This window comes from Hydra vulgaris, chromosome 05, assembly GCF_038396675.1.
Source record: "Hydra vulgaris chromosome 05, alternate assembly HydraT2T_AEP".
NCBI lineage: Eukaryota > Metazoa > Cnidaria > Hydrozoa > Anthoathecata > Hydridae > Hydra > Hydra vulgaris.
The window spans coordinates 27,654,250-27,674,791 of record NC_088924.1 but is presented as its reverse complement, the minus strand read 5'-3'; the positions used below and the strand labels follow the sequence as shown (position 1 = coordinate 27,674,791).

At 28.3% G+C, this 20,542-nt stretch overlaps 1 protein-coding gene across 3 annotated transcripts in view; it reads right to left on the bottom strand.

Moving 5' to 3' along the window:
- The window catches only part of LOC136080745 (fibrillin-2-like), a 169,438-nt gene that overhangs the window by 72,353 nt on the left and 76,543 nt on the right, over positions 1-20,542 (bottom strand). For all 3 annotated transcript variants that reach the window (XM_065797793.1, XM_065797792.1, XM_065797794.1), the window contains exons 7-9: positions 14,133-14,261; positions 6,954-7,057; positions 2,543-2,606 (exon numbers count right to left, since the gene is read on the bottom strand). In XM_065797793.1, the coding sequence (XP_065653865.1) occupies positions 2,543-2,606; positions 6,954-7,057; positions 14,133-14,261 (297 nt within the window). The remainder of the gene's footprint in view (positions 1-2,542; positions 2,607-6,953; positions 7,058-14,132; positions 14,262-20,542) is intronic.

Genomic DNA, 20,542 nt, shown 5'->3' with positions numbered 1-20,542 from the left:
ATACTTGGACCCAAATCAGAGCCAAACAATTGTTTTAAAAGATATTAGAAAAACTCGGTTAAAAAAATATACATTTTTTTTTTAACTTTGAAAAGAAAACTTTAAAAAAAAAAAAAAAAATTTTAGAGGAACGTTTTTTATTTCAATTTTAAAAAGAAAATGGTTCTATCATAAGCAGTTTACTTAGAATTCTTTATTAATTTATTAGTAATTCAGGTATCTAAACAACAACCATTTGTTGTTTAGACATATAAATAATTTTTAGATAATTAAATTGCTTTTAGAATAAATTTATTATTATAAAAACACAAACCTTGGCGTGTTTGTCAAGGTTTGTGTTTTGGAGTTATAAAGTTGAGAGAGGGATAAAACCATAACTTAAGTAGCCTTCTTGATTGCAGTGGTCTTCATGGCCTTAGGGAGGTGAATTAAAATAAATAAATAAAAAATAGAGAAATATATAAATATGCTTGATACTTGGCTATAATTGAACACATTTGAAATAAAAAAATTAAAAATGTAAAAATATAGAAATATACTTGATACTTAGCTATAATTGAATACAAACTAAAGCTGAATTATTTGCAAAAGAACTTCTTATTTAATTCTAATCTTGAATCTTATAGCCATTCTCTAACCTCCTTTCTAATTAAACCAGTTAACCCATTGTTAAAGATTCAAATCACTTCAGCTTTCATTGCTAAAGACAAATCTTGATTAAACTCTTCTACGACTACATCACAGTCTCACAAAATTGTTCTCCAGAACTATCATCAATTTTCTCCAAACTATTTAATAGGTGCTTGATGAATCATGTTTTCCTGCCTGCTGGAGATGACATCTGTTGTTCCAATTTTCAAAAGCTGTAATGAACATTCTGACCCCTCTAATTATCGTCCAATCAGTCTTCTTTCTGTTATTAGCAAGTTCTTAAATATAAATTAAATTCTCTTTGAGTCTTTGATAAACTATAAGTCAAGTTCTATATGAGTCTTTGATAAACAAATTTCTTACATTCCATCTTGACTCAAATAACTTGCTGCTCAGACAATCAATACGGTTTTTGATCCTCTTGCTCTACCGCTAAATTGCTAACTGCTGTGAAAATTTTTATTGTGCATTAGATGGAGGCAAAGAGGCTTGGGCTATTGCTCTTGACATATCTAAGACTTTCGACAAAGTTTGGCTTGTTGGTCTTCTACATAAGCTTGTTTCATAAAGTGTATCTGGGAAAGCTTTTGAGATTACCAAATCGTTTCTTATTAAAGTCATCCTTGAAGGTCAACACTCTTTTTTATTTCCAGTAAATTCTTGGGTACCTCCAGATTCTATCCTTGGTCCTATTTTGTTTCTTATCTACATTAAAGATCTTTCCGAGAACCTTCCATTTAAAGTAGCTTTTTTTGTTGATGAATCAACTCATGCTTTGACAAAATGTTTTCTCTTTTCCTTCGCTTATAACAGACAACTGATCTTACCATTATAACTGATTGGGGCTTACAGTAGCTTGTAAATTTTAACTTTAAGAAAACTCTTTGCAGTAAATAACAAAGTTAAGTATATTTTAATGCAAACAACTATCGCAGTACTGTCGACACTCTTATATTGATGAATGGCAATCCTTTCACTGAGTCCTCGTCTTTACGTCTTCTTGGATTATCATTTACTACTGACCTTTCATGGAAACCATATATACAATCGATTGCTAAATTGGCATCTGCTAAAGTTGCTTCTCTTTATCTTGCTCACTATTTTCTCTTTCCTGAAACCATTCTCTACCTCTACAAATCTCTTATTTGTCCCTGTATAGAATACTGTTGTCATATTTGAGCTGATTTTTCTAATGATGCTCTTTCTCTTCTAGACAAGGTCCAAAAAGGCATTGTAAACAGAGTTGGATCGGGTCTATCTGCTAAGCTTGAGCCTCTTTCATTTTGTCGTAGAGTTGCATCTCTTTCTCTTTTCTACTAATACCATCATGGCCGCTGCTCAAAGAAGCTTTCATCTCTAGTTTCATCAACTAAAACTCATTCTTACTTGACTCGTTATTCATCAAATTCTCATTCTTTTATTGTATCTGTCCTTGTATGCTCTAAAAACTTTTATTCGTCTAGCTTTTTTTGCCGCACTTCAACCCTTTGGAATTCTCTTTCATCTTCATGCTTTCCTGACTCCATTAACTTTTTAAGACTTCTGTCGACCGTTTCTTGTTTTACTACTCTATTCTTTTTTTCAAGTAACTCCCAACTTGATAGTGGTTGCTTGCAGCCTTGTTGGTAGTAAATAAAATATATATATATATAACGATGCTTAAATAGGTTACTTTTAAAGCTTTTGCCCGTAAACAAAGTCAATAAAGTTTAATTTATTTGTTATTTAAATATTGTAATAATGCAGGATAAAAATATTAAAAAGCCATTGGTTGGAAAATTGGTAAATTAAAAAAAAAAGGTCGATGCCGATACTGATTGCGCAAAAATTGGCTAATTAAGCCAATACCGGTGCCAATTAATTGGTACATCACTTGTAGACAGTTACTTACCAACATTCATAGAGATGCTACTCAATCCTGCTGGAACAGTTGCAGAAACAAATGTTATCAAAAGCTAAAATATAATTAAAGAAATTGTTATAAATTTAAAGAAAAACAAAACTAAATTTTTGGAAAATAAAAATAAATTTTTGGAAAACGTTTTAAACAAATGCAGCAAAATCTTATGTATTTTTGTGTCCTGAGAACACATTTGCATACACTTTTTGTTGGTTTTTTTAGTTTCTTTTTCTGAATAAATTTGCCTGTTTAAAAAATATTACCAAAATAATGTAAAACTATTTGCATTAACATTTTTTAATAAATTTAAAAAAATTTAATTTAAAGGGGTAGGGTTATTCTTTTACTTTTTTTGTTTAAAAGTGTTAAGTTGGCGCAATTAAGTTCTAAATTAAGAACCTGCTGGCGATCTTCATACTGAAATCTTTTAAGGCTGTGAGGTACTATTGTAGCTCTCTTCTGGATACGTTCAATGCGTTGTATTGCAAATTTTGAATAATTATTACAGGCTGGAGTAGCAAATTCTAAACGTGGCCTTATTTACATTGTGTATAATTTTTTCCCTAGTTTTACGTCTCTACTAATGAATGCATTTTTCATCCATCCTAAAATGTTATTAGCTTTAGATGCAATTTCTGAAGCATGTGTGTCCCACTTGCCATTCAAGGTAATGACACTGCCAAAATCATGCTCTTTTTCAGATTTTAAAATGTTAACGTTGGTCAAAGATGCCACACCAAATATATAGTAATTTGTTTAAGGGTTGTTTTTTCCCATATGGATCACTTTGCATTTTTTGTAGTTTAGCTTCATGTACCATTTTTCAGACCATTCCGTGATTAAATAAAAAAAAACATTTAAATCTAATTGAAGCCTGTCTGAGTCTGAAGCATCTTTAATATGAGCAATAATTTTGCAGTCATCTGCATAAAACTTGCAAAGGAAGTAACTGATAACTGACGGCAAATAGTTTATGTAAAGGATGAACAAAAGTGGACCCAATCCAGCAAAGTAGTTTTCCAGTGATACCAAAGGCTTTTAGTTTATGGATAAGACATAGATGCGGCACAGTGTCAAAAGCCTTAGCAAAATCGAGAAAGATTATGTCAACCAATTGCTTGTCTGCCAAAGATGAAGAAATAATGTCCATTGACTCCAGAATTCAAAATTTTCTAATCTGGTAGAACCCTGATTAAAATGTAACAGAAGTGATAGAAGTCGCATAGGTTTCATTTGAGAGTTGTAAACTCAGCAAAATCCTTTTTTAAGGCTTAAAAAAGGATTTTGCTTCTCTATGACTTTTAGTTTTTTTGTTGTTAGATCTTATGTTGCTGTGTCAATGTCAACTTCCATGTAGTTGATTTGAATTTTCAACTGCATATAAAATTGATGATGCTGCATGTCAACTGCATAGAAAATTGATGATGCTGTTCTGAAATACAACTTTTCTTGCATTGGGAAATGAGAACATTTGTTTTTAGAGCACTAATGCTTTTTGGAGCAAAATACCTTTGCCCTTTTTTAAGCCCATATCAGCTGCTGATTTTGTGCGACTAGTGTTTTTTATTTAAAAAATGCATCTTCTATATTCTTCATCATAATCATATTTAATGCAAGGAACATCCGGATTTTATAACTTTTAACTAAACAATACTGACCCATGTAACCTTTTCTGGTTCAGATTTCATGACTTGCATTGATTAAACTTGATATTTTTAAAATTAATTATATCCATCATAAGTGAGCACAGGGTTTTTAAAGTATTGTTATGTACGATGTTCTGCACACTGACTTTCATCACATCTTTTTTTGCATTTTTTTTACCAGTAACAATTGGTTAATATAGAGTTGTTTATTCTATTTTTATTTTCCATTGCAAGGGCAATGTTTTTCAATTGTTACTTGGGCTGCTTTACTATCATTCTGTCTGTGTCTTGATACAAATAAAGTAAGCTAAATTAAAACATTGTACATGATAAATAAATACTAATGCTTTGACTTAAGTCAAAGCATCAGCATTTGTTTATCATTATGTTTTGATTATGTTCATTATTTTCCCTTCATTCTTGTTGCACAAATACAAATGTCTTTAAAGAATCAATTTTTGTAACAGTAAAGTGGTGACTTTCTAAAAGTCTGGAATAATAAAAAGCTTCAGTCATTCCGCATGGAACTATAAGAACTTGCTTCAAGTTAAAAGCTGCAGTTAACAGTTTTTTGCTTTAATCTTCTTTTCTTATATATGATTTTTTGATAACATGTTTGTTATACCTTTCATATTTTTTTTAAAAAAACTTTACTCTTTTCTATTTTGCTTTTGAAAGTTCTATATTGATCTGCCTTGAGTTTATGGAATTTCAAACAAAATCCACATTTAAAAACTCTCTAAAAGCACTTGAATATTTTTTGACAATATTTTTTTCACCGCAGTACATTATAAAAAGTCTATGCTTCTCTTTAATTGAAAGCTCCTGAAGAATAAACTGCAATTTCTCTGTAAGTCTCACATAGTGAGATTCAACAACTTGAAATGACAGAATATGATCAATAATATTTGTTCCAACTAAATCTGAATTTTTCTTTGTTTTTTGTGGCAAATCTTTATCAACCTGTAGCAATTAATTAATTCATTGCTGTTTTCACTGTTTTTGCTGCAATATGCCTATAGTATCAATAACAATAGTTAAACAGATAAACATTTTAAAAGCAAGTTTTTCTTTCCATGGAAAACCTATGTAAATATATGTAAATGTTTGGTTTCTGTTTCAATCTTTTTTAACATACTACCTTTTCCAACTTCATTTCTTATCATGGTACTCATTACGATACCTTTTTCATCTTTGTTTTACTTCATCAAGATACTTTTGTAACCAATCGTTCTTTGAGTATTATTTGAACTCTGACTCTATCATTTCTCACAACATCCTTATTTTTCTTTTTTACGCTGTTAAAATAACTCTTCTCCTTTATTTGGACTTGTATTAGTTGTCAACTTTTTTACATGAAAAATAGATAATTAAAGGTGAGCGCTGACTTGTGTTCACATTTAATTTCCTAAATTTCTAATCCATCATGATGGGTCCTTTTTCTTTCATGGGGTTGTATCACAGAGAGTTGGGATAATTACTTCAGTACTAAAATTGTTCAAAAGTATTGTTACACCAATACTTGTTACATTAATAACAAATTTTGAATATTTTCAGTAGACTTGTTATAAAGAATCTTCCCTAAAAACGATTGTTTTATATTTTATATACTTTCAGTAGCAGTCATATGTAACTTATATATATCTTCCATCATTCACTTAAATTATAAATTCATGTCTCCTGCTATCAAACTTTCAACGTTTCATTGAAAATACAATTTCCATTTGATGTAAGTCTTGTTTTGAAATTTAAAAGCCAATTAAGGCAAAAACAGGTTTAAAATATAACAAAGACCCACCATTTGAAGATGTCAGTATTCTGATAATTTCTTATTGATGAAACACTGTGTAAAATAAAAAAAAAATTAAAAAGTGATTTTCTACTAACTTAAAATCTGCTGCCATAACATAAAAAAAGAACTTTTTTTTTTCATGCTAACTACTTGTATGTCATTAATATCAATAGATAAAACACTCTCTGACTTTACATGTCATTTCGGTTAAAGAATCATCAACATTGCTCCTTACTGCCTATTTGATGTTAAAGCTTTTTATATTTAGTTCACATTTAACAAGTATACAAAGTAGTAAATAGATTTGTCTTAAGAACTTAAAAGCATCATAAAAGATTCTGCTTTATCAAAATTACATAAACATACATGATGGTCAGTAAAATTTATTTTTTAGCTTTTAGGTGGCAAAGAAATTAAATTTGAGTTGGCACATTTAAAACAGCTACTCAAAAGCAATCAAAAATTACGTACGGTCAGCAACAAAACTTAGATGCATCCATTATGGCATCAATCAACTGATGCATTCATTTAAAAAGACAGAGATAAAATTGACAAGCTTCAAATAAAACTTTTAAAAAAAAATGCCATAGACACAACTTTACAAGTTTACTTCCTTCATAACCATGTTCTGTTTCACATTACAAAATCAATGCGGCAAAAATTATTCGAGCTTTTCTGGGAAGTGTTTGTACATTAAATCACTTGCCAGACCAGACGAGTCAACAGATTACTGTTTGCTTCAATTATTAAACAACAGCTTGCATAATAAAATGAAGCATTGATCCAAAAAGTTCCAAAAAATTCTACACCAACAGAATTCATTCTTTGTCTTAGTCATAGACAATAATGATGAACAATTTGATAAAGGTTAAATTTGGAATTATTAAAAAAAACCTAAATACTTTACAAAAAAATTTCAAAACTAATAAAATTAGAAAATTTTATAAGAGTTTTTTTTGCTTACCGTGTATGTTTGTCCTACAGTATACTGGGTAGAAGCAGTTAAGTCAAAAGTAGTATATCCAGAACTAATTCGTTGCGTGTATGATGTTTGATCGACTGAAATTACTAAAAATAAATAAAATAATTAATAATTCTAATAACTAATAATATAATTATGATTTAATATTTCTATTATACATATATATCATAGATCATCCAATTCATATTTTGAAAATCTGGAATATTGTTTGGGTAAAATGTTCGGAAAAAGTTCGGAATACATTTTCCCATATTTTCCTATTAACTTTGCTTTAGCTGAGTTATTTCTAACTTTTTTCTAAACTTTTTTTAATTTTTGTATGAGTGATGAGTGAAAAAACTTGAAAAACAAATACATTACAAAAAAGTACACCTAAACTTGTATGTATGGAAAAAGTTTTAGATATCCGGAAATACTAAAAGTTGAGTAAATTATCCGAAATTCTGGAAATATTCAGAAAAAAAGATTATCCCTGATATATATATATATATATATATATATATATATATATATATATATATATATATATATATATATATATATATATATATATATATATATATTATAAACTACTAATACTGCTACTAATGTGGCAGTAGTAGAATTAATAATAACTACTCATAAAACATTTCAACTGAAAAAGAATAAAATAAAAAGTAAATGTGTGTTTAAACAACATTTCTTTTGTCACAATAAAACAGCCTCCTTTTCGGGGAATCTATAGCCGTTAGCTATGAAAATAAGCAAAACTAGTAAGCAAATGCTGATTGATATACCCTATAGTAGATATACAATGTATATATATATATATATATATATATATATATATATATATATATATATATATATATATATATATATATATATATATATATATATATATATATATATATATATACAACCCTCGGAATTAGGGTCAGCATTTGCCAATGCCAACCTAACTGCTGACCTGAGGTCGGCAAAAAATTGCCAACCTCGTTTCTATGTTTTATGGTTTGACCTTTGTATCAAATAATTTTTGTGGACCTGATGCCGACCTCAAAAAGATTGAGGACGGCAAATTATTGCCGAACTCATTTTTTCTAATTCCGAGAGTAGTATATAAATATATATGCCATTTGCAAAATTGTTGCCATTTCCGCAAAATTTTTGATTTTCAAAGGTCATTATTTGATTTCTGGTGCATTTTGATGAGTACATGGAGAAAATTATAAACATTTGTTTCAAAGTTGAATTTACTACTTCCTCCAATCTACTGAAATTTTTAACATTTTCTTTCTCTCTTTAACATCCTTGTTTTAGTGAAAAGTATTGTTTACGCTATTATTTTACGTAACTTGTTCAAGACAACTTAATAAATTAAACTCATAATGTATCAAAAAATACTCATTTGGAAATCTTAAATGTAAAAAATCTTACAATAAAATAGGTTTATTACTAGTTTTACCTTATGTATAACTCAAGGTTTTGTTCACACAAGATTTTAATTTATATCTCAAGGGACATTGTAAACTTATATAAGTAATTTTTTATTAAACATTTCACTTACTATTGTCTAGAATTTGGAAAAATATATGCTGTCTCAAAAAAGATCAAAAAAAGTTTTTTTGGTAGAAAAAACCATTGAAAAGCTACCCGATAATATGCTGCCAACAAAAGGAGAAGTGCTTGGATATCTTCATTATAGAAAATACTTTATGACATCAATATCTAAATCTGCTAGACTTAAGCACGTTGTTGCCTGCACCTTTTCTAAATTTTTTTTACGCCTAAATGTAACAAATCTGGTGGTTGTCAGACGAAAGAGAACGGCTTAGTGTGTGTTATTAAAGCCTTAGTAATATAATGGTAATATTACTTAGTAATATATTAGTAATATAAATTAATATATGAGAAAAGGCTCAAATTCAAACATTGTATCATAAACAAATAAGGTATAAATAATACTTTTAATTTCTAATTTTGACGGATATAATATTGGTATAAATATGATAAAATGCTAGTACCTAAATTTACTTTTTAACTTATACATATATCTTATAGAAATAACATTATGTAATTGAAAAATCGCGAAGTAGATTACAAATAAACAGAAATAAAGTCTGGGTATAAAAAATCATGCATAGAATTTTGAGAAGAAATGCATAATCTTTTTGACATTTCTCCTTCAGATGTTAATGACATAATAATGAAAGATAAAACTAAATCATTTCCAACCAGAAAAGAAGATTGCATGTTTTTGGACGACCAAAAAAAGCTTGAGAAAGTGGTCAATGGATCGTAACGACAAAAATTACGAAAAGTTTATAAAAAGAAAGATTATAAAAATAAATAAATCTCAATTGATGATTTTGCCACTTTTATCTTTTAACAGCCTTGTCAACCTTACTTTTATGGAAACACAGCATGTGTTGTTTAAATTAATTGAAAGATGAGCAAACACTGTCATATAGTATAAGGATAGGTACATAAATTACAATTATTTGTTAAAATAATGGTCAGTTATGTACATATCTTTAGTAAAAAAATGTCTCTATGAAAAGTTTCCTTTTTGTTAATGTTTTATGATTAAGGCTCATAAAAATAGAACTAGAAACAAAAATTCTTTACTCGTGTGTGATCTTGCAAACAAGGAATTTATTATATGGGTGCAAAACTCTATAAAGATCTATCATATAAAAATAGAACCGTTAAAAATTCTACCAATTTTAAAATCCTCATTGATAAACATTTAAAAAAATGATTTTACTAACTCAGATTTAGTTCTATTCAAATAAATTTTACTATCTGTTCCTAATTTTGTTGTTAATTTTAATATGTAACTCTCAGGACACACATTAACAGCAATTTAAAATTTAAGAATCATATTTAAAGCACATTAAAGTGTGGTTTGAAAGAAAGTTATCTTTTAAACAAACTTGTAACTTGATATACTAAACCATACAAATTCATATAAAGTTGTTATTCAACATAATAACAAAAATTATAAGTAAAAAACTACTGTATACCAAAATTGGTGCAACATATGACTGATATTTAAAATATTCCATTGTTCTTTCTTTAGTCAATTTATGAATCTTATTTGAACGTTGACTAGTTCTTTATCCAAGTCTATAAAGATTCAATTAGATTCAAATCTGGTAATCAAGCAGGCCTGGACAACAAACCTATGTTTTTTTTCTACTATGCATGCTTTAACTGTACAAGAGTGTTGGTTGAACAATATTTTGTTAAAACTTTTGTTTTGATCAATCAGTGTGCCTATTAATGGAGACTGGAAGTTTGCTTGTTTGTATAATTAGCTTGGGTAAATGTTATACACACATAATCTGTTAAAATTAAAACCTCAGATACCAACCTAAGCATTAGTCACAGTGAAGAGTGCCACACCCACTCCCACCTTGCAATACCAGTATAACAAAGTAAATACTAATACTCCACCACTACCTTGCAATATTAGTATAAAAATGCAAGTGCCAACACTCTCACTGCCACCTCAAAAAATCAGTATAACAAAGCAAAAATAAAACTTTTTATAATTAAGTCATTTAACTAGATCTTTGTCATGATAAAAATCATTTTACTTTATTTAATACTTTAAAATTCTTTCTATCAATAAAAATTATTTCTTACATCGTTTTAATTATGTGAGTTAATCTGTAGCTGTCAGCATAGGTTATATAATAGCTCTGTAAATACTAATATTTTTTCAAATTAAATATTTCTAACTGTATATAAAGAACAATATTTTTCATAGTTTTCTTTAAATATGTTGGTAATCTCACAATAACCTAATTGAGCATTGAACTTTTAATGTCTTTCTTGATATTACGTAAAACTTAAAAAAAAAACAAAGACTTAACAGAGCCATGTTGTCCATAGATTGTGGTCCCTGTTAATGTTTTTAATGTGCATTTTCGAGGCCACATAAGGAGCCCTAAATTACAACTTTAGGTTAATTAGCAGGACTTAGACAACTTAATAGCTTCTTGATTGAGATACTGTGCTGTGAATAGCTTTTTGCTTGAGATGCTTTGTTGTGAATAGCTTTTTGCTTGAGATGCTGTGCTGTGAGTAGCTTCTTGCTCGAGATGCTGTGCTTTGAATAGCTTCTTGTTTGAGATGCTGTGCTCTATAGTGATATAGATGCTATAATATTAAAATATTTACTAATATGTTTATCACTTCAATAGATACTGTGAATAGCTTCTTGCTTGAGATGCTGTGCTCTATAGTGATATAATAGATACTGTGAATAGCTTCTTGCTTGAGATGCTGTGCTCTATAGTGATATAATAGATGCTGTGAATAGGTTCTTGCTTGAGATGCTGTGCTCTATAAATGAGTCAAGTTCTTTTTAAACTAAAACCACGCGCAAAGTAACCTAAAATATTAAATATAAAAAACCATCACTACCACCTAACTGTTTTAATATATCTTTCACAAACATTTGTGGTCTTTGAAGTAACTTTCTATCAGATGAATCTTACTTTTTGCAAAATTTACCAAACTCACTTGTATTTTGTAAGACTTAAATTCGGCTGTTTCTTCTTCAGATCTCATTATTGATAAGTACTATTCTTTGATTCACAAAAACTAGTCACATCCTTGGCTTGGAAACACTTAAACATCAATCAGGGTTTAAACAGATTCTAAATGAAAGATTTCCCTGACCCAAAAAGATAAGTAACTTTCCTGATTTTTCAAGGAACAAGTAGCAGAGCTTAAATCTGATTTAACCTTTGTAACAGACTGGGACATGCAGCGGCTTGTGAATTTTAACACTAGCAAAATTAGTTATTTACTACAAACAACTATCACAATATTGTCAACATTCCTATATTAATGAATGGCAACCCTCTAATTTTTGGATTATTTTTCACTACTAACCTCTCATAACAACCATGCAAAGTATCGATTGTAAAGTTAGCATCTGCTAAAGATGCATCCCTTTATTTTGCTCGCTATTTTCGTACTCCTGACTCTATTCTCTAACTCTACAAATCTCGTATTTGTCCCAGTATGAAATAGATTTGTCATATTTGGACTGGTGTTTCTAATGATAGTCTTTCTCTTTTACACAAGGCCCAAAAACCCATTGTAAACGTAGTTGGACCTGTGTTGCTGCAAAGCTTGAGCTGCTTTAACATTTAACTGCACTTTTTTTTTCTTCCTAAAAGTACTAACATTGGTTGCTTGCAGCTGTTTAAGGAGTGAATTTAAATAAAATAAAAAAATTTTAAACAAAATAATTAATTTTTGTGAAACTTAAATTCAGCTGTTTCTTCTTCAGATCTCATTATTGAAAATCAGCATTAGATTATCTGTTTGATTACTTTCTAAAAAGGAAAAAGGTTTGTGATATAGCAGAAAAATAAAACCTTTATTACAATTTACTCTTCGATTGTTTATTTTACGGACAGATAGCTCATAAATGATGGCTTTTTGAAAGCTGGTAGGTTCTGTCAGAAATCAACTATCTTTATCATATTTTGCAATAATTCTTTGAGTTGTGATGCTACATGTTGGTCCTTAACTCGTCTAAATTGATATAAATACTATATAAGACTTTTAAAAGAATGCCTTTTAAAAAAAGAATTGAAACTGTATTCTATTATTTATAACAATTTTAAAGGCTTCATCTGCAAATGAAATGTTAAAAGTAAAGGTTAAAAGACATTCACAAATCTTTTAAAAAAAAAAACTTTGGGAAAAAGGGAAAGGTCGTAGGATCTGTGACAGAAATATAATCTTCACTCCAAGCAGGAGATTTCTTAAAAACTTTTGGTGTATAGTTGTATATAGGTGAATATATTTAGTTTTTGAGATAATTAAATTATTATTTTTTAACTATTAATATCATCCTTGAAGGCCAACACTCTTTATTATGTCTAATTTTTGGGTAACTCAAGGTTCTATCCTTGGTACTGTATTGTTTCTTATATACATTAATGATCTTCCTGACAAACTTACATCTTAAGTGGCTCTAATTACTGATGACTTAACTTAATTCTCCTGTCTCGACCAAAAAATATTATCTTTTCGATAGCATAGAACAGGTAGATCCTGAATATCTATGAATTTCGATAGCATTGAATATCTATGAATTTCGATGAATATCTATGAATTTCGATGAATATCTATGAATTTCGATATGAATATTTTCGATATGAATATTCAATATGAATTTCGATATGAATATATATGAATTTCCATATTGAATATCTATGAATTTCGATAGCTTGAATATCTATGAATTTCGATAGCATAGAACAGACAGATCTTGAATCTGATCTTACTTTTGTAACAGATTCAGACATGCGGTGGCTTGTTAATTTTAACACCAGTAAAATCAGTTATTTACTACAAACAACTATCATAATACTGTCAACATTCTTATATTAATGAATGGCAACCCTCTCTCTGAATTCTTTTTGGATTATTTTTCACTATTAACTTCTCATAAAAACCATGCAAAATATCGATTTTAAAGTTAGCATCTGCTAACTTTAAAATTGCTAGGTTGCTTCCCTATATTGTGCTTGCTTTTTTCTAACTCCTGACTTTATTCTCTAATTCTACAAATCTCTTATTTGTCCAAGTATCGAATACATTAGTCATATTTGGGCTAGTCCTTCTAATGATAGTCTTTCTCTTTTAGACAAGTTCCAAAATTCCATTGTAAACCTAGTCGGACCTGCGTTGTTGCAAAACTTGAGCCGCTTTAACATCGTCGTAAAGCTGCTTTTTTTTTTCCTCTACAAATACTATCATAGTCATTGCTCAAAGGAGCTATTATCTCTAGTTCTGTTAATCAAAACTCACTTTCAACAAAATCATATTTTTTTACTGTATCTGTCCCTGTTTACTCAAAAAACTTGTATTCGTCTAGTTTTTTTCCTGCATTTTAAGCATTTGGAACTCCCTTTCCTTCTCATGTTTTTCTGACTCGTACAACCTACAACCTTTCAAGTCTTCTGTTAACCATTTTCTTGCTCTTTAATTCTAATCTTTGTTTTCTAGTAACTCCTAACTTACTAGTGGTTGCTTGCAGCCATGTTAGGACTGAATTTAAATTAAAAAAAAATTTAAAACAAAATAGTTAATTTTTTAAGAAAGAATAAATTTACAATAGCTTTATTTTTAAGAAAGTTCTCTTACCAATAGTTACTGAAGTACCAATTGATTTCGCTCTGAAATTCAATGAACCAGTTACCAATCCGCCCAGGTATAAAAAATTTGTTTTCAAATATAAGTATCCAGATGTAGTAACCCAATTTACAGCAGTGGCTAAATATAAATATATATATATATATATATATATATATATATATATATATATATATATATATATATATATATATATATATATATATATATATATATCCTCAGGAAAACGATGTTAGCTAAAAAAAATCTATACAATTCAATTAAAATAATGCCATTAATTTTTGACACTATGTATCAGATGATACTCGTAAATATAGGTAACACATTTAACTTAAGAATTATTTTTTCATTTCATCAAGAATTATCAAATAATTAAAAGTATATTCAAAGTTTGAGAACAGCAAAATTTTTACTATGATTGCAGTTGTTTTTTTGTAAAAAATTTTATATTTATATAATTTGTAAGTAAACTTTTATATCTATAGGTATAATAGCATATATATGTAATACACTCAATCTATTATGAGCAATATAAATTGAGAAAAAATGATGAGATGCTTGATAAAATTGTAAGGAAATTATTACCTACCAACAAAGCAAAGATATTTAGTCAATTACCTAATGGAGAGGTTTTATGCCATTATCTATATCTTACAAGGTTTGATTTGAAACTGTTTAATTTGATTGTTTGATTTGATTTGAATGTATTTTGGAAAATGGCAGGAATTCAAACAAAACAGAAAAAAAATGCTGTTTGAATAATACTACATCTGATACATTTCGGAAAGAACTAGATTAAAAAAGTATTTTAAAAAATATATTTATTTAAAAATATAGGTCGAGCCGTATGCTCAACTTCTGAGCTTTACTAATAAGTCGTCATCTCTGCTTGATATTGCAGCATCGAATTCAGAAGATTTTATTTTATACTATTTGATTATAAAAAAACCCTTTGGTGACATCAATATCAGATTTAAATTATTTCTCAGCATTAATTAAAAAAACAATTTTTGGATTCATTAGATAGGAGTTATGCTAAGTAAAAAGAAAGGAGCAAATGGAATTACAGAAGATGAAAGCTGTTGAAAAAAGAAACCAGGAAAATAAAATTAAAAAATATAGATCTAATGTCATGCCAGATATCGATAATAAAGACAAAATTTCCAACTATAAAGAAAAATGTGCTATTATTAGACAAAAAAAAAAAATTAGAATATAAGAAAAACCTAAAGTTTCTTTAATTGCTAATAGGTTGAATCAGAAAAAGATGGGATCATTTTAGCTGTGCTTTTTGAGATGTTTGAGATGGAAAAATTTTCCTTCAAGTGCATTTGGTTTTCCTGTTACTACAATAGCCAAGCGTTCTATTTTATTATCTACCTTAGATAACAACTTTGAACCCAAGTAAAGGTAAGAGTACGTGTCAATGTCATTGGAAACTTGTTGTGCTTTTTGAGATGTTTCATCCAAATTGTAACCTAATACTTTAGCATCTGTTATCCATGTAGTAACAGGAAAACCAAATGCACTTGAAGGAAAATTTTTGTGTGTCCAGAATTCCCAATACAACTGGAAAATGTCAGGCAACAGCAACAATACACTGAAGAAAATAGAATTAGCCTCACCATATTCTAATCCAACAATTTGTCAATCTGTTAGCAAATTTGTGTGATGCATTTTTTGTATCCAAAAATACATTATTATAGTTATAAACAACAACTTTTTAAATTATAATATAGCATAATTAAATTGCGGTGCACTTGATAAAACCATAAAATGTATAATACTTGATATTTGCAATAACGAATAGAATTAGCCTCTATAATTATACCTTATAACTAATGCCTATCTTGAGGTAATTATTAAGCACTTTTGAAGATCTTTAAATTTTCTTTTCGGCATTTCCCTGATTAGATATGCCTGTAACTTTGTATGCTTTGATTACAGCTATTTTTTCATTTTCAAATTCAGGTATTATAAACCAAATGTTGAAAACTTTATGAGCACTGATTTCACAGTCTTTGCTTAACTTACAAATAATAATAATAAATTCGCAAATGGGTGAAAAAATCACCTGATAATTATCCTAAAATATGGAAGTAAACTGAAAATAATTATTGATGAGGCTAATTCTATTCGTTATCACAAATATCAAGTATTATACATTTTATGGTTTTATCAAATGTAACGCAATTTAATTGTAGAACTTATAAGGAAAGTGGTGGCAAGTGTAAAATTGATAATTGTACTAAACGAGCTAATGTACGTCATGCTGTTGCTCTGCACATGACGAATGCATCACGAATTGTGCTAATTTACAATTACCTGTAGCTGCTCAACGTGTGGGACAAATCTTACATGAAGATCCAAACACAGTTTGTAAAAAATGTAAACCAAAATACACTGTTTGTCATGAAGAAACTAGATTACAATTTGCCAAATAACACATGTCTTGGCAGGAAGAGTAGCATCAAGTTCTCTTTAGCGATGAAAAAAATTTCGTTCTAGATGGTCCTGATAGCTTTCAATATTACTAGCATGAACTTTCAAAAGGGGAAGAAACTCAGCTGAGTCGTAACTTTGGTGGTGGAAATGTTTGGTTTAGGGGACCTTTTCCTTTGTTGGAAAACTTATACTGGCATGGATTTAAACAAAAATGAATTCAGAGGACTGCATTGACTTATTAGAAATTTTGACATACTAGAAATTAGTTTACTTGAACATGGTGAAGAATTGATGGGTGAAAATTTCAATTTCCAAAAAAAAATGTTGCCGTCCCTAATTCAAATTTTACAAAAACTTAGTTTAGGGAAAAAATATTCACGTAATTGAATAGACCGCATGAAGTCCAGGTCTAAAACAATAGAAAATCTATGGGGAATACTTTCTGGAAGGTTTATAAAATTGTAAGCAATTGGAATCCACATAGAAATTGAAAACTCTATCAGAGAAGCTTGAAATGGAATATCTATGACACTATCCAAAATCTTGTGACTAATGTATCAAGTCGCATACTTGAAGTCTTTAAAAAATCAGGAAGCAATACTATACATTAAATGTAAAAACAAAATACTTTCGGTATTTTTTTTTATATAACGTAAGTAAGGCTAATTCTATTTTCTCCACAAAATGAATACTTTTAATTTTTTTTCCCATTATAATTAATTAAACATACCAATTTATAATTTTTTTAATTATAGTAGAAGATAAAAAGAAATAAAGCTAAAAAAGATAAAAAAGTTTATATAGAGAAAATCACGGTTTTGTAAATTTACAATGCTATCTTATGTGTAAATGTACAACATATGCCTTCCAAATGTCTTGGATTTCTACAAAGAAATTTTTTATAAAAAAAAACTGCCCTGGAAACATTTAATTGGCATCTTCGGTATTTAACTAAAGAAATGTATCCTTTCTCACTATTTTCTAATAAAGAGTCTGATCGTGATAAAGCTAAAACTGCTATAATAATTCTTAAAAATGTAAGAGAAAGCTGGGAACCTAATTTAGACTTTCCACAACTTCCTCTTTAAAAATTCAGTGCTCCTTTAACTGATTTAGTTGGAACAAAACCAAGCAACATCTTATTTTTATTTGGTTTTAGTATAAACAACTGTATATAAAACTATCTAAAAATATGAACTTTAATATATTTATAGATATATGTAAGTTGATTAGGGATTATTTTAGGGAAAACACTTCAAGAAGGGTTTTAAGAAGGTCATATGAGATAAGGAGAAATATACTTTTTTAAAAATAACATGTCATTAGGTTATATTAAAGTAAACTAAACAAGAAAATTGTTAAAAATGTGAACATAATTGATTAAAAAAAAATGTTTTTAGTCTTTTTTGTGAAAAATTAAAAAATAAAAAAATGAAAGAAGGGGGTCAAAATTAAAAATTTTTAGTTTTTATATAAAAGTATATATACATATATATGTATATATACATATATATGTATATATACATATATATGTATATATATACATATATATGTATGTATATATATATATATATATATATATATATATATATATATATATATATATATATATATATATATATATATATATATATATATATATATATATATATGTAAATTAGTAAAAAACACTTATCTAAAATATATATATGTAAATTAGTAAAAAACACTTATCTAACTTTTTTCTTCAACTTTAAGTTCACCATTTCTGGATGATCAGGAAGAGTCTTCCTGATGATCCAGCAATGGTGAAACTTAAAGTTGAAGAAAAAATTTAGATAAGTGTTTTTTACTAATTTATTATTGCTTTGTTCTTTAAGAACATTGAGCACTCTATTTGTAAAATACACTAACATAATTAACATATATATATATACATATATATATATATGTATATACATATATAAATATATATATATATATATATATATATATACATATATATGTATATATACATGTATATATATATGTGTATATATATATACACACATATATATACATATATATAAATATATATATATATGTATATATATATATATATATATATATATATAAATAAATATATATATATATATATACATATATATATATATATATATATATATATATATATATATATATATATATATATATATATATATATATATATATATATATATATATATATATATATATATATATATATATTAATCATATTAATCAAGAGTGTTTATCGTACATAAGATAAAGGTGGGGAAGATAAGGCCATCTATCTTGACATTTTTATAACTTTTGATAAAGTTCGACATGCTGGTCTTCTTCATAAGATTTCTTCTCACGGTGTATCTGGTAATAATTTTAAGAATAATAAATCCTTCCTTTCCAATCGTAGTATAAAAGTTGTCCTCGATGGACAGCACTCACCTTCATATCCTGTAACTTCAGGGGTTCCTTAAGGTTCAATCCTTGGCCCTATACTCTTTAATTTACATTAACAATCTTCCAGATACTCTCACATCTAAGGTGGCATTGTTTGCTGATTATGCTACCATTTATTCTTGTCATGATAAGAAGCCAACATTCTCTGATTGCTTGAAGGGGGCATTTGAGCCTGAAAAGAATCTTACTTTTGCTACAGCATGGGGCTCACAGTAGCTGGTGAACTTTAATTCAGAACTTTAATTCAGGTAATGTACTCGATGAGTCATCTATCTTCTAGGATTAACTCTTACTTTTGATCTTTCTTAAAAACCATATATCAATTCGCTGCAAAATTAGCATCTGCTAAGGTTGCATATTGAGCTCGACGCTTTCTAACTACGGATTCTCTATATCTCTATAAATCTCAAATCCAGCCTTGTATGGAATACTTCTACCATATCTGGGGCGGATACTCTAATGATGCCCTTTCTCTTTTAGACTTGGTGCAAAAATGCATTGTAAACATAGTTGGACCTGCTCTTGCAGTCAACCTCCAACTATTTTCACATCATCATATTGTTGCTTCTCTTTCTCTTTTTTGAAAAATACAACAATTGGTACTGTTCTAGAGAGCTACCACCTCTTGTGCCATCTATTAAAAATCATTCTTATGTTACTAGTCATTCAATTAAGTCTCATCTTTTTTCTGTGACTGTTCTTAAGTGCTCTAAAAACTCTTATTTCTCTAGTTTTTTCCGCGAACATCAGTTCTTTGGAATTCACTACCTTCATTTTGCTTTCGTGGTTCACATAATTAGTATTCTTTTATATCGTCTCTCAATCGATATCTTCATCTTTTCTCTTCCAGTAACTTTTAACTCTAATAGTGGTTGCTTGCAACCTTGTTGGAAGCAAAAGATGTTTAAAAAGAAAAAGAAAAAAATATATATTTTAGGAAATATTTGTCATATTTACACTTATTTGCATTTTATTAGTATTTTGATATTAGCTCCTTTTAAAATCGGTTTTACTTTTAATAAAAACAACTCTCTTGTGTGTCCAATAAATAAAGGGGAGCATAAATTAGGGAAAAGGTGAGAGTTTTTCAAAACCTATTTCTAAAAATAGCTTGAATGTTCTAAAAGCAACAAGGGTTTTGTCATGCATTTGTCATTTATGTGAAAGCTTTAGTTAAACTTTTACACTGTCAGGATTCTGATAAACTCCACTACGGAAAAAGTTATAAAACTAATAACCCCTTAACCACCTCTCTGCTCTCCTTTTAATGTTGGAACTTTACAATAAAATGGTTACATGTAAAAAAATAATTTTATTAACAACTGATATTGCTGAATAAAATCATAAAAACTAAATATCTGCTGCCATTGATGTTTTTTTCAATGGCGAAGTCAAAAGAGATTTAAATGCATGATGTAAAGATTTACAGCTTGGCAAAAAGCTGGAAAATTTACTTTCATTAAACCAATAATGAAAGCCAATTTGTATATAGACAGCTT